General features: G+C 42.5%; 1 protein-coding gene across 1 annotated transcript in view; it reads left to right on the top strand.

The window, feature by feature from the left end:
* The window catches only part of GPC3 (glypican 3), a 537,948-nt gene that overhangs the window by 375,839 nt on the left and 146,103 nt on the right, over positions 1-16,006 (top strand). The window contains exon 6 of the mRNA XM_053579706.1: positions 15,008-15,128. Within this exon, the coding sequence (XP_053435681.1) occupies positions 15,008-15,128 (121 nt within the window). The remainder of the gene's footprint in view (positions 1-15,007; positions 15,129-16,006) is intronic.

Below are 16,006 nucleotides of genomic sequence, written 5' to 3'. Positions count from 1 at the left end.
CCTGGAATCCCATCTACTTTATGATCAGGATTCATTTCTTGTTTGCTTAGCACCTCTGTCCGGACAGCTTCACACAATAGGCACTTGTTCCCACAGGACAGCAGGTGCAAAGAGTCACCTGTAGCTACCAGGGCAGTTGGAGTGAGCTTAGTTTACACTTCAGTTCACCTTTCCTCTCTTCTGTTATTCTTTTGCTTTATGTCATTGCTGGCAACCCAGGAGTGGCAGGGCCAGGCTTGGTTGGGCCTGCTGAGGGCAGAGCTCTCCTGATTTGCAGTCACTGGTGGTAGTAGGCTCTTCCCCTTGTGCTAATACCTCTGCCCAATCCTCCAGGCAACTTGCTGAGTGTGTTTCTTCCTGCTACATATATCAAGGCTCTGGCTGCAGCCTTGGTTCTGGGACTCCAGAAATGATTTTAAGAGAACACAGCAGAAGCAGTGGTTCCATCCTCCGCATACAAGACCTCTCAGTATTCTTGAACAAGTCTAACACTGACTTACCTTATTCTTGCTAGCTTCTTCTCCCTCCCTCCTCAGCGCTCGGGATGGGTGTGGGTGCCATCGCAGGCTTGTCATGGAAATCCAACAGACTCATCCTTCTGAGAATGTCAGAGCCAATGCTAGAATCAGATCTGTGAAGCTCAGACTGGTATTAGTGAGCTACACATTAGAAAATTCAAGACCTTTAACTGCCAGGGTTCTGTGGCTGAGCACAGCGCCATATAGATGCTTAATAGGTAAGTATTGAGTAGATGATGGCATTTAGTGGGATAGAGGGAAGGAACTCTCATTCTCTAGGCAGCCATTGGTTTCTTTTTTCTTTTTCTTTTTTCCTTTTTCTTCCTTTTTTTTTTTAAGAGCGTCACTCTCTCATCCTGAGTGCCATGGCATCACAGCTCACAGCAACCTCAAACTCTTGGGTTCAAGAGATCCTCTTGCCTCAGACTCCCAAATAGCTGGGACTACAGGTGCCCACCACAACACCCAGCTATTTTTAGTAGAGACAGGGTCTTGCTCTTGTTCAGGCTGATCTCAAACTCCTGAGCTCAGGCAATCTACCCGCATCAGCCTCCCAGAGTGCTAAGATTACAAGCATGAGCCACTGCGCCAGGCCCGGCCACTGGTTTCTGAAGCACTGTGATCCAGTAAGTGGGACACAGTGACAGGTTTACCTGGAAGAATCCAGACTAAAAGTGCAATGTAAGGCAGGTCCCCTTGGAAGCCACGGATTTAGGGGAAAGAGCTAGGGGGAACAGATTGACAAGGACTAGGCAGAGTGGGTTAGGCTCCCCACCACATAAGCTGACCCATTTGGATGAGGCCTTCCATCTTAGGTCAGTTCAATAAACATTTATTGACTTTGACTGCCTACTGTGTGCCAGGCACTGGGTAAGGCAGTGGACCCGGAGATCAATAAAAACAAAGGCACTGGGAGAAAGTTCAGGACAAATCCCAGGAAATCATAGCTAGCAAGAAGTTGTACCTGAACACCAGGGGCTCACTCAAAAAAACATGAAACACTGCCTCTGAGGAGCAAGACCCATCCCCGAGCTTGGGGCCTAACCGATGAGCCAGCTAGGCTACCACCTTCCTGCTTTTGTCCTGCTGGCTGGGTTGGCCTAAGCCGGCAGGGTGACAATTTGGAGGCCTCCAGTGACTGTGGCTGAGACCAGGGGAACTGACAGCAGAGCAGTGGCAGGATGTTAACCTTCCTTTGAATGTGTTTCAGCAGTACCCACTTGCATGAAAACAGTTTGTCCTTTGCTCGTGGTCTTTGGCAGTTCATGAGGTAAAAGTCAGCAGGACACCCAAGCCACATGGAGGAGCCTTTCCTTTGTGTTAGTACATGTACTTGAAACGCAGCACAGGAAAACAAAATCCACAAGTGACACCTTTCCCTATTTCAGACTTGCCTGTCTCCCAAACGTGTCTGGAATCAGTCCAGTGTGATTGTCGGGCTGGACTCCGAGAGTCCTTTTCTTCATTTTGAAGATCTCTGCATGAAAGAATGAATGTTTGTTGTGGGCCCTGCAGGGACCTGAGACAAAGCCTCATTCTGAAGAGAAAGAGTTGAAAAAGCATGTGGGTGTTTTCAGAGCCAGCTAATTCATTACTTGTGACAGTTAAGCAAAGTGGAAGAAGAATATTTTCTTTTTCTTTCTTTCTTTTTTTTTTCTAAGACAGAGTCTCACTTTGTCATCCTGGGTAGAGTCCCACAGCATCACAGCTCACAGCAACCTCTAACTCTTGGGCTTAAGCGATTCTCCTGCCTCAGCCTCCCAAGTAGCTGGGACTACAGGCACCCGCCACAACGCCCGGCTATTTTTTTGTTGTAGTTGTCATTGTTGTTTGGCAGGCCCGGGCTGGGTTCGAACCCACCAGCCCCAGTGTATGTGGCCAGCACCCTAGCTGCTGAGCTACAGGCGCCAAACCAGGAGGAGAATATTTTCTATCACCACTGGGGAGAAGGAGGCACAGAATAGGCTTCTGACGCCCAAGGTTGGTCACTTGGGAAACTTGGTGTGCTGCCATGGGCCACAGGTGAATGATTTGTTCTACTGTAGCCTAAAATTAATGTTGAACCATTTGAAGTCCTGACTGAAAATTTCTCCCTCACATGCCCTGTCCCCTGGAAGCTTTGTAAGGCCATTCCTGCTAAAGAGTTCCTTTTAGCTACGCCTAAATGCTCAGGGCCAACCACCCATAAATCATCGCTCAATCATATTGTCAAAGAAAGTTTCAGTGCTTTTTTCCCTTGCCCAGTTTTCCTTATTCTGGACCATTCTGACTCTTGCCTCACAACCCATGCTAGGACCATACTGAAAACCACCGAGACGCTTCCATTTCCTGAGTTCTCTCAACGTTGGGATGTGGGGATCTGAAGCTTCCTTTTTATTCATTGCAGGGCTTACTTATTCTCTCTTAGAAAATTCTTTTCAAATATCACTTATTGAACACCTACTGTATGTCAGGCACTGTGTTCAGTGCTTTCACATAATAATAACAGTGCTCATATAGAACTTTCTATGTGCCTGGCATTGTTCTAACCATGTTTCCTATGTTATCTCAATTTACTAACATTCATTATATCTAATAATCCTCAAAACAATGCAGGTGGCATTATTTCCATTTTCCAGATGAGGAAATTCAAGCTTACCAAGGTTTAATTACTTGTCAAAAGTGACACAGTAGGTGGTAGAGCCAGCTCTTGAACTTGTGTCTCTCACTCCAAGGCTCTTCCTACCACATGACTCAGCCTTACATAAAATGTATTATGCATTATGTACTTAGCAAACTATGACTGCCAAATAGAATTTAACCTGTTAAAAATAATTATTGCTAGCACTTTGGGAGGCTGAGGCAGGTGGATGGCTTGAGCTCATGAGTTCGAGACCAGCTCTAAGCAAGAGCGAGACCCCATCTCTAAAAAATAGCCAGGCATTGTGGCATCCCAGCTACCTGGGAGGCTGAAGCAAGAGGATCTCTTGAGCCCAAGAATTTGAGGTTGCGGTGAGCTACAAAGCCACGGCACTCTACCCAGGGCAACAGAGTGAGGCTCTGTTTCAAAAAGAATATATATATATTATATATGTATATATATTATATATGTATATATAGGTATAATATATATTATATATATTATAAAAATAATTATAGGTCATTAGTTTGAACAGCTGTTGTGTTCAATCCATATCCTCATGTGTTGTTGAAGTATGTGACCAGTCCCCTGCCCCCTCATTCTTGGTCCATCTATTTGGGGAGAGTTACGGCTCCATTCTTGTCCCACTAGCAATGATGCCAGTAAGAACTTGAATGGCCATTTCTCAGCCTCACTGGGCCCCAGTTCACCCCTCTGTAAGAGGAGGACATTGGGATAAATGATTCCAAAGGTACTTTGTAACTGATATTTTCATGACTTAAAACCTAAGTTAAAAAATAAACTTAAAAACAGGTAAAGAGGCTGGGCGCCTGTAGCACAGTGATTATGGCACTGGCTGCATGCACCAAGGCTGGAGGGTTTGAGCCCGGCCCGGGCCAGGTGACCAACAATGACAACTGCAACAACAACAAAAAAATAGCCAGGCATTGTGGCAGACACCTATAGTCCCAGCTGCCTGGGAGGCTGAGGCAAGAGAATCGCTTGGGCCCAGGAGTTTGATGTTGCTGTGAGTTGTGACACACAGCACTCTACCAAGGGCAATGTGGTAAGACTCTGTCTCAACAACAACAACAAAAAAAAACAGGTAAGGGCGGCGCCTGTGGCTCAGTCGGTAGGGCGCCGGCCCCATATACCGAGGGTGGCGGGTTCAAGCCCGGCCCCGGCCAAACTGCAACCAAAAAATAGCCGGGCGTTGTGGCGGGCGCCTGTAGTCCCAGCTATTCGGGAGGCTGAGGCAAGAGAATCGCTTAAGCCCAGGAGTTGGAGGTTGCTGTGAGCTGTGTGAGGCCACGGCACTCTACCGAGGGCCATAAAGTGAGACTCTGTCTCTACAAAAAAAAAAAAAAAACAGGTAAAGATCATTTCCTTTCAGTTTAACTTCAGTAGGAAAAGAAAATGTCTGGTCATGGTTTGGGGGGCTAGAAGGACTTGTTAAATAAGTATGGGACAATTGAATAATAAATCTTGGCCAGACACAATGGCTCACACCTGTAATCTCAGCACTCTGGGAGGCTGAGGCGGAAGGACCCCTTGAGCTCAGAAGTTCAAGAACAGCCTGAACAAGAGCAAGACCCAGTCGCTACTAAAACTAGAAAAATCAGCTGGGCGTTGTGGGGGCCACCTGTAGTCTCAGCTACTTGGGAGGCTGAGATAAGAGAATCACCTGAGCCGAGGAATTTGTGCCTCAGCTACTTGGGAGGCTGAGGCAGGAGAATCCCTTGAAACCAGGAGTTTGAGGTAACTGTGAGCTGGGCTGATGTCACTGCACTCTATCCTGGGCAACAGAGTAAGACTCTGTCTCAAAAATAATGATTATTATTATTATTATAGTAAGTCCCTATCACACTCCTTGCTATATTACCCCCTCTCTTCATTGAGCTTTGAATTGCATGTTTTGTTTTGTTTTTCTAAGAGTTAAACACAGTCTGCAGCACATGATGGCTCACACCTGTAATCCTATCACTGTGGGAGGCCAAGGCAGGTGGATTGCTTGAGCTGAAGAGTTTGAGACCAGCCTGAGCATAAGCAAGACCATGTCTCTAAAAATAGCGGGATGTTGTGGCGGGCACCTGTACTCCCAGCTACTTGGGAGGCTGAGACAAGAGAATCACCTGAGCCAAGGAGTTTGAGGCTGCTGTGAACTATGAAGCCACAGCACTCTACTGAGGGCAACAAAGTGAGACTCTGTCTCAAAAAAAAAAAAAGTTAAACACAGAGTCTTCTCATTTGTACATTCCCTTCGAGAACAGCCATCAGAGAATCCTTTGCCAGCTGTGCTTCCCCTGGCCTAGTGTCCTGACCGCCATGGTCAGTTCTCACCCGTTCGCCCACACATCCGGCTCTGCCTATCCCACAGTTCTCATGACGATCACTTTTGCTGTTTCTTTTTTCTTTCCTCACCTCCACCCTCCCCTGCAGAGTTTGCTCCTTCAGACTAACATTCAGATGAGCTCATCTCAGACATTTTCTCTCTACTTTCCTCTCTCTGCTGGGGGACTGTCCCCCACAGCCACACACTCTTCTCCCTGTGAAAGGCGATATCAATTTCTCGCTCTTTTTCTCACCATGTAGAAAATATTCTTTGCTTCTCTGGTTTAAGTGATTTCATGACTATATTCTAAATCCAAACTTTTAGTCCGTCAATGAGGTTTGAAGTTTTAAGGCAGTTGTTCTCTTATATAGCTAATGGTCTCTAAATAATATACAAATGGATTTACATCCCCTTTGACTTCTTCCCTGGCTTTGCTTCCTTTCTACTGAAATCCATTTGTAATTCCTGAAAGGCGGTTGTTTAAGAAGACAGGTACTTCCTGGAGTGTGGTTGATATATTCCTAGCACTCTCCTGACTAATATTTCCTCTGACATGGTACTGTTATGCATACAATTATGAAAAACATATTATTTGAATATATGCATAAATGCTTAAGTTAATTACCACAGTCTTTATTAAGCACATTTACAAATCTCAGCTATTTTCACCTTGCATTGTTTTTCTGTGCATTTATGTAAATTAGGACTGCATCTCAGTGAGAAAAAAAGATGTTTTCTTGTGCCTCTTCATAAGATAAGTTTCTCTACTCTGTGTTCTAGTTTGGTTTTACAGCTATTTGCGCTCTTTAAATTATCCCATTGTTCCGTGGTGATTATTGCGGCCAGAGTACTTTTCCAAGGATAGTCTGATATATCCCTGAGTTAGGGAGTACATGCAGTACTGAAGTCTTTCCATTAGATGGCGATCAAAGAATGTGAGATCTGAAACTTTTAGCCATCCATAGCAGGGCAGCAAATTAAACTTTTGTGAAATCAAGGGGGGCTTTTTGAGGGGGCGGTGCTAGTTTTTCTGAGACTTTCTCGCAAACATTTACCACCATTCTAATGGCTGGGGGGGGGGAATGAATTTTCTAGCATCTCCCTTGTCCTGAGTCAGTATTATCAGTGTAAAAATCTTCAAGGAACTTCTAAATGTGCAACTTGTGATACTAACAATACATACTGTTAGAAAAATCCCTCTCAGGGCAGCGCCTGTGGCTCAAGGAGTAGGGAGCTGGCCCCATATACCGGAGGTGGTGGGTTCAAACCCGGCCCCAGCCAAAAAAAAAAAAAGAAAAGTCCCTCTCTAGGTATCAGTTCCTTCATCTACACAATGAGTGGATGGATCAAGATGATTTCTAAGGGTACTTCCATTTACAATGTTCTCCATTTGAATTTGTTGATTTCCTTCCACTACACCATTGCTGTCTCAGCCAGAACACAAATGGGAAGAAAAGTTTTACACTTGTTTGATTCTATTCCTCTTCTATAAGTGCTCTCTTTGCTTCTATTATCCCAAGATAAGCATGCCCAGATGTCCTGTTTTAATTAGGTTCCTTTTCTCTTTATGGCTTTTGCACAGGTTTCCCCCTACCCCCAATCCCAACCATGAACAGAAGCATGTCTCCCTTCTCACATCACTAACAGGATTTTCTTAATATTATGGCAGTTATTTTCGTGCTAAACACATACCAAAAGTGGATAGGGAAGAAGACACCACGTGTTGGTGACACTTCAAGCATCATACATAACGTGTCCCATTGAGAAAATACTGGATTTGGGAGGTAGGAACTTCTCAATTTATTTTTCCTCCTCCACTTGCCAGTATTCATTGCCAGAAACATGTCAAAGCTTTAGGAAAGAAGCAGTATCCCAAAGAGGAGGATGATTAACTTAATTACAGATGAGTATTACTAAATAGCTAACTCATTGTTCAAATCCCCCCGGCCAACAGCATCCCCATTCCTGACACCCTTTGGCCAGTCTGGAGATGAGAATGGTGGCTGGTGGTTCATCTTCATTCAATGCCTGTCATGAGCCCATGTGTACCAGTGGCACAGAGCTAGCCTAAGGAAATGAAATGCTGAATGAATTAATGAGTGTGAAGCACAGAGCTGCAGAGACACCCCTAACGGATTGATTCCCTCCGGGCTTAAAGCTCAGAGCCTGCGTGTTACATGAAATTCCCCAGTGGCTCATCACATGTGTTGCTTTGCTGTAGCCAAAGTGACAAAGGCAGGGAGGTGTTAAGCACAACATTATCCTGCATTTGTTTCTTTTTTTTTTTTTTAAGTGATTGTATTTTATTTTATTTTATTTTTTGAGGCAGAGTCTCATTATATCGCCCTCGGGAGAGTGCCGTGGCATCATAGCTCCTAGCAACTGTTGGGCTTAAGCGATTCTCCTGCCTCTGCCTCCCAAGTAGCTGGGACTACAGGCACCCGCCACAAGGCCTGGCTATTTTTTGGTTGCAGTTGTCGTTATTTAGCGGGCCCGGGCCGGTCTCGAACCCACCAGCCGCAGGGTATGTGGCCGGTGCTCTAACCACTGAGCACAGGTGCCAAGCCTTGCATTTGTTTCTTATTGTCCTTAGAGATTTGAAATCTTCCTCTCATCTTTGGTGTGTGTCTGGTAGCATTAAGGCCAGTGATAGTGCTGCTGGTGGTGGATTTTTATTTCTCTAACACCTCGTCTTCAAAGAACATAAATCTTTCACTGAATGGCCATACTTTCAAATATCTGAGAGAAGAAACTCCACACACAGTAATCTCCCCAAGGGCTTTTGAAGGGCAAGCCTAGGAATCTGCTGAGTAGGTCGAGAGAACTGCTGCAGGCTGCGCCGGGACCTTGTAGACTAGTACAAGTAGCTCACGCATTGTCTCATACAGTGGAGCAATGCAGCAGAGTGGTGAGGAAATGTCAAATATTTAATGGACATCAGTTATCTCTAGGGAAGCAATGCCAGCACAGTGGTGAAGAGCCCAGGCCACTGAAGGGGGATCCTTAAGGTTCAAACTCCAACTTTGCTACAGACTAGCTTTGTGACCTTAGGCAAGTGATTTCACTTCTCTGTGCCTCAGTTTCTTCAGGTGCTAAAAGGGCTGCCCATAGGGTTGTTTGGAGAATTAACTGAGATAAGGCATCTTTTCTTTTTCTTCAGTACTTGAAACAGTATTTGACACAGAGAAAGCCTTTAATAACTGACAGCTAAGTAACAGGAGGTATTTTGGGTGATACAAAAGGAACCAAGCCTCTGCCTTCAAAGACCTCACAGACTACCTGGGCTAGCAAATGAAATGTACATAAAAGCACTAGCAACTCAGGGCAGTGCCCACGGTGCATTTAGATACAAAGGCAATGAAATCAGGATGAATCAGAGTGGTTCAGGGCAGTCCTCAATTCCCATCAAGACGGGGCCTCAGGTGTATAGAGGGAAAGGTAGGAAGAACTTGAATAACTGCCTCTGTTTTCAGAGGGTTGCTACTAATTATGTGCATTCATATTCATATCCTCACTGATGTACTGTCTTTTTGAAATAGGTAGTTGGAGTTACCCCATTGAAAAGTAGAAAGTGTATGGGCTGTGTTTAACCTAACGAAATGAAGGAACTCAAGGGTGACATGTGAATATTGGCCCAAATATGTATTCTCTCATGAGAAAGCACCTTTAAACCAGGACACTAGTGATGGCCCGTAGAACTATTAGTTACAAGAAGGATTTCCCAGAGGCCCTGAGATGTGTATCTGAGTTAGCCTCACTTTCAACTTTGCTTTTGGTTTGTTTTCTCTTTTGCCTTTGAAAAAAATTAACTACCTGGGGATCTGAAGCATAGCATGGTGACTATAGTTAACAATACTGTATTGTACATGTGGGGATTGAGGGGAAACTTGCCCTTTCCCCGAACATTCACTAAACACTGAAAGATCAACTCACAATTAAGGCAGATTAATAAAGAAAGGTTTATTTACTGTGTGCATGGGGAGAATCACAGTGATTACTCAGTATCCCATCGGGATCCAGATATTTTTATACAGCCTTTTAGAGGGCAGCAGGAGATGAGGAATATAGGTAATTCTGTTTAGGGGCAATAAATGGTTGCTAGGGAGGATGAATGAACGTGGGAAACAGCTTGACTTGTAAATGATTCTCTTAGCAAAGTAAATTAACCTGAGAGACAGGTATTATATTAAAGATTATTTGGACCAGATGTTGTTGAATTCTTGATTTTCTTTCCTGTAATATAGTGAGATAACAGAGAAGGGAAGGAAAGTCAATTGTTCTTTTCCAAGGGTCTGTTAATCTCTAAGGACCTTAATTCAATACCAAGGATTTATATTTTGGGGTGAAATTTCCTGAGCACCTTCATACATTTGAGATTCAGTAAAAGGGTAAATCTTAAATGTTCTCATCACAAAAGAAACTATGTGAAGTGATGGATATATTAATTAGCTGATTTGTGGTAATCGTTTCACAACATACACACACATCCAAACATCACAGGGTAAGTATATACAACTTTTATTCAGCAATTCTGTCTCAAGAAAGCTGGAAAAACGTCTTAAAGTTAACTGCTTTACAAAATTTCATTCATTCCATATTAAACCATTGTAAAGGTTAAAAATGTTCACAGTAAAAAAATGTAAAAGAAGGCTATAAAAAATAAAAGATTTCCCCCAGTATCTCCCTACTTTCACTCACTAGTAGTAATTATTACCAATTTCTTACATATCCATCTAAATTTTTTCTGTACATATTTGAACATAGACTATGTGAGAGTAGTGCTTATGCAGACCCATTTTTACCACACGTGGAATCACACCATTCATTCCTAACTGCTGTTACTTCTATCTGTTACAATGTATCTTGGACTTGATTCCATATCAACACATACAGATCTACTTTGCTCTTTTAATGTCTTCATAGTATTCCTTTATAACACTCATTGCTTTTACAATTTGGTTCAATATTTTTTCACAGACGACAGACAGAAATAGGTACTGGGAGTTGAGAGGTATTGAGATACCTATCGGATAGTGCAAGATCACAGAGTTATAAAATAGTGCCACCCAAATCGGGCCAGTACTTTTGGTTATTGCTTTGTAAAGTAAATGAAATAAAGTCAAGTTTTAGGTTTAAGCCATGAGCCAGCTCTTCCCAACACTTCTGTAACCAGAAACCATGGTTAATTAACTAAGACTCCGCTGAGGATTTAAATAGCACACAGATAGAGCAGAACGGTGGATGTTATTTCGACTTTCAAAAAGTTTGGCAAGCTTTTAAACCCAAAACAAATTTTTTTCAAAATGGAGCCACCGTGGGATTGGCTTGGAGATTTAAGAAATTTTTTTAAAAGTAGAGCTAAAGGGGCACTTTTTGAATAGCAGAAAATAATATAGTATGACCCCATAAGGGATTGTTGACAGAATTTCTTTCTACAGTGGGTCCTTCATTTCAGAGTTTCGAAGAATGAACCCAGAGACCACACAGATCAGTGACAGGACAGGATTTATTAGATGGAGCACAGAAGGAATGGAGGACAACAGAACTTTGGCAGGAAAGGGGGAGACCCAAGTAGGAAGTCCCGGTGGGTCTTTTGTCTAGGGGCTTATACATCGCTTGTAAACCAGGAGATCTTGGGAGTAAAAAATCACACTTGGCCAGGAGCTGGCAGCCAGAAAACATCTTCCCAATGTCAATTAGCCGATGAGTGGTGTATTAACAAATGAATGCCGTCCTTCTAGCTCGGGCAAAGCAGGGGGAGGTGGGGTGTGCTTTTCCCTTCAGAAAAGGGCTGGCTTACATGAAATACTGGCCAAACTTTATCTCACTTGTATTTAGAGAGTGCGGTTTGGAGGAAAAAAAGTGGAGAGTGTGGTTTGGAGGAAAAAAGTTTCCTTGGTCAGGCCTAGGAAACGGAGGTCCCTGTCCAGCCCTAAATGGGGGGGACCCTGTATCAGGATCAGCTGTGGTACTAATTTCATTTAATATTTATAAGAATTTTGGAAGAGAGAGTACAGGGCAAAATCAGTAAGCAGGTAGATGTTTTTACACTGTTCGATAAGGATAAGAGGGTTCAGGAAGATGCTTGTTTTGTAGAAGTGGGCATAAAAGTGGCTGGCAAGTTTTGATATGAGCTAGTCCAAGGAAATGTCTGTGGGGACACATTCCTGAGGCTCATTTCAGAAGGTTTGTAATGAGCCTTACCTCTTTATCTGTGTATAGGGTCTTCACTTCAGGGATCAGCAGGAGTAAAGGAAGAGAGGATGGAACTGGCGGTGTCATCAGGAGGTGGATGATACACTTAAACACATGATGTTATGCAAAGATATAAAAGGAGGCTAGTCCGTGAACTGATTCCCATCAGATAAAGAATGTTCTTTACGGGGTAGCGCCTGTGGCTCAAAGGAGTAGGGCGCCAACCCCATATACCATAGGTGGCAGGTTCAAACCCGGCCCTGGCCAAAAACTGAAAAAAAGAATGTTCTTTACATTTCTTTAAAACAGCCCCCAGAGGCAATTGGTATTTGATAATTGGTGATCAGTGTTTTTCCTTTTTTTTTTTTTTATCTTGAGATAGAGTCTCTGTCTCCCTGGGTAGAGTGCCCTTCCATCATATAACTCACAGCAACCTCAAACTCTTGGGCTCAAGAGACCCTCTGGCCTCAGCCTCCCAAGTAGGTGGGACTACAAATATCTGCCATTATGTCTTACTTGTTGTTTTTTTTTTCTATTTTTAGTAGAGACAGGGGTCTCACTCTTGTTCAGGCTGATCTTGAACCCATAAGCTCAGGCAGTCCATCCGCCTCAGCCTCCCAGAGTGCTAGGATTACAGGCAAGGATTACTTTTATTTTTGAAAGAACTAGATTTGCTGACCTCCTCTGTTATCATGCATGTTTTTCAAAGCATGTCCTTGATATTGGCATATACGTGTACCTTATATCATGGAAGGGGGCATCTAATCAAATCAAATTAATATCTAATGAAACTGAAACTTTCGTAAAAAAGAGATAATATCTAATCCACCTCACAGTGTGATTGAGAAGCTCAAATGAGCTGAGCAATAAGAAACCATTTTGTAAAGTGCTGTACAAAGAATACAGTAATATTAATTATCCATTGTACTTCATGATTTGGGATTAGAAATATAAATTGACTCAATTCTAGGAATTTATCCTTTGTAGATATCAGTATGCAAAAATTAGTATTGAAGGATGTTCGTTGTTTATATTAGAAATTAGAAAAGGCTGGGCACAGTGGCTCCTGCCTGTAATCCTAGCACTCTGGGAGGCTGAGGTGGGTGGATTCGCCAAGCTCACCGGTTTGAGACCAGCCTGAGCAGGAACAAGACCCCATCTCTAAAAAATAGCTCGGCATGGTGGCAGGCACCTATAGTTCCAGCTACTCGGGAAGCTGAGGCAAGAGGATCTCTTGAGTTCAAGAGTTTGAGGTTGCTGTGACCTACGATGCCACAGCACTCTACCAAGGGTGACAAAGAGAGACTCTGCCATTAAAAAAAGAAGAAGAGGAAATATTAGAAGTATTAGAAATAATTCCATTGTGCATCGGTAAGGGATTGGATAAATAGATTATGATATAGCCATATACAAGAATAAGAACAAAATAGTTCTATATGTTATAACATGGAAATATGTCCAAAGTATATATTTTAAGTGATAAAACGTTACAAATCAGTATGAATAGTAGATTTGCAATTCTGCTTAAAGTTATATATTAGTATATGTATGTGAAAACCCCTACAAGTATATACATAGGGTGCCAAAAAATATACACACAGTTTAAGAAAGAAAAACTATATTAAAAATCTAATACTCAGGCCAGTACATTGAGCTATTATAACACCACAGCACTCTACCCAGGGTGACAGAGTGAGATTCTGTTTCAAAAAATAATTTTTAAAAATGAATAACTCAATAATCCTAGCACTCTGGGTGGCCAAGGCGAGTGGATTGCCTGAGCTCACGGGTTCGAGACCAGCCTGAACAAGAGTGAGACCTGTCTCTAAAAATAGCCAGGCGTTGTGGAAGACACCTGTAGTCCGAGCTACTTGGGAGGCTGAGGCAAGAGAATCGCTTGAGCCCAAGAGTTGGAGGTCGCTGTCAGCTATGATGCCACAGCACTCTTCTGAGGACAACAAAGTGAGACTCTGTCTCAAAAAAAAAATTAATACTCAATATATACTGGTAGTGTTTGCTGTCTTATATATTATGTCATGTATCTCTTATAATTGCAGAAGTCAAATGTGACTTGAATATCATAATTTAAATACAGTTTTTTGCTCTCTTAAAATGGGTATACATTTGTTTGGCATCTTCTGTATATCAAACTATTTACCATGGTCCTCTCTTGGAAAGATAGGATGATGGGGAAACTCTAACTTTTTTGAACCTTTTACTTTGTGCTTTATTTCTGGACTGTTTGGCTTTTTTACAGTGGGAATTATTTCTGTAATTTAAAATATCAATTAAAAATATGAATTTGCCCTTAACCCTGACAATCCTATCATGATTGAAAAAAAAGAAAAAGTAAAGAGAGGGCAAAAGACCTCTCAATCTTTCCATTTATTTAAGAAAACATTCTATTATCAAGATTAGGAGAAAATTTAAGAAAAAAAAGCTCAAAAACTTTTTCCCTGTTTGATGATGGTGTTCTGGTATTTCTACATGATAAAAGAGAAAGGAAGAAATAAAATCTGCTTCTTTTTTGTTTGCAAAATGAGGAATAACTCCATGTAGAGGTCTGGAGCCATGGGAATAACAAAGAAACCACCTCAGTTGTGAATTACTGTCCTAGTTGAAGTTGGCAAAACCCCACACTGAAAGACAGAGTTGCCTGGGACTGTAAATGTTTCCCCTTCTCCCGATGATGAGGATGTACACAGATAACCTTAAAATTTCACTTCTGCCATAAAGCCTATAGCTTATCCTGCAGGAGCATGTTAAAACTTTCCCTTGAGCTGGTGTCCTCTCTTCTCCTGGAGAACACAGAGGGAGGCTGACAGGCATAATTTATGCTGCAAATGGCTTGAGAAGGCACCCTGAATGGAAACCTAGCTCCAAGGCCCACAGGAAATGGTAGAAGGAGAAAGCAGAGGAGAAAGAACAGGTAAAGGACATGGAAAAGACTCCTTCAAATGAGTGGAAGCCTCGCTCAGAATTAACTTCCTTTCCATGTGCTTTACTGGCCATGACTCTGAACTTCTACAGCACAGCTCTTACCACTCTGCCTTGTCATCATTGGCCCTTACTCTTTTAGACTCCCCACTAGGCTGGGAGCACAATAAGGGCAGAGACCTTGTCTGTCTCATTGTATGCCTAACACCTGGAACAAAAAGGATGTTGAAATTAGTATTTGTTGACTGTTGAATGAATGTTCTCCACTGCAAACAGATTCTATCTGGAGTGGCCTACTGTTGCACCGTTGGAGTCACCCCAAGCCTGACTGTTGGTGCCAAATACAGTAAGCTGCCACTTTGGGGCTTTCTTTAACCAACATTTTCTTTGTCTTTGCCTTTACAGATACAGCCAAAAGGCTGCAAGGAATGGCATGAAAAATCAGTTCAACCTCCATGAGCTGAAAATGAAGGGTCCTGAGCCAGTGGTCAGTCAAATTATTGACAAACTGAAACACATAAACCAGGTATGTGGTATGGTGAAAATGGCCAAAAAATAAAAGATGGATGGTTTCTACTGTTCAAACTGCATCCTTGGGCTTCTGGAGAAGAAATTATTGTTCATTTTCTTGAAAGATTCTCTCTGCTGAAAAGGACTTCAGATGCTTAATTTTCATGCTGCTTTTAAATTATACAGCAATATTGCAATAGGAGAGAAAGCTTGGAAAACAGAGGGGAAAGTATGTTTTATAATCCAACTAGACTGTCGTGACTATTTTTGTGTTTACATGCTCTCTTCTAATATTTGTCCAGAAAACCACACCAATACAGACTTTTTACATAATTGGAAATACACAAGTCATTTGTAGTTCTGAAAGTTAATACTATTTTGGCAGCCCTTTTTCTTTCTTTCTTTCTTTCTTTTTTTGCAGTTTTTGGCCAGAGCTGGGTTTGAACCTGCACCTCCAGCATATAGGGCCGGTGCCCTACTCCTTTGAGCCACAGGCGCCACCCATAAACATCATGCTTTATTTTTTTTTTTCCTGTTGCAGTTTTTGGCTGGGGTCAGGTTTGAACCCACCACCTCCAGTATATGGGGCCGGCGCCCTACTCCTTGAGCCACAAGCACCACCCAGGCAGCCCTTTTTCATGTTGCCACAAATCTTCATACTAATCATTTGTCATGACTGTGTAATACTCTTTTGAGTATTCATCATAATCAGGCTTCTTGTGCTAGACGTACAGTTTGCTTACAATTTTTTCCCATCATAAATAGAATCACTTCTTCATACATAGTGCTTTATCCTGATCTTAGATTATTTTCTTAAAATACTAGAGTTATTGAGTTAGTGGATATGAGCATTTAAATGCATGTCTCCAAATTGCTTTCCAGTGAGAATGTATC

This window comes from Nycticebus coucang, chromosome X, assembly GCF_027406575.1.
Source record: "Nycticebus coucang isolate mNycCou1 chromosome X, mNycCou1.pri, whole genome shotgun sequence".
Classification (NCBI taxonomy): domain Eukaryota; kingdom Metazoa; phylum Chordata; class Mammalia; order Primates; family Lorisidae; genus Nycticebus; species Nycticebus coucang.
The sequence above is the reverse complement of the archived record's forward strand: the minus strand, read 5'-3'. Positions and strand labels throughout refer to the sequence as shown.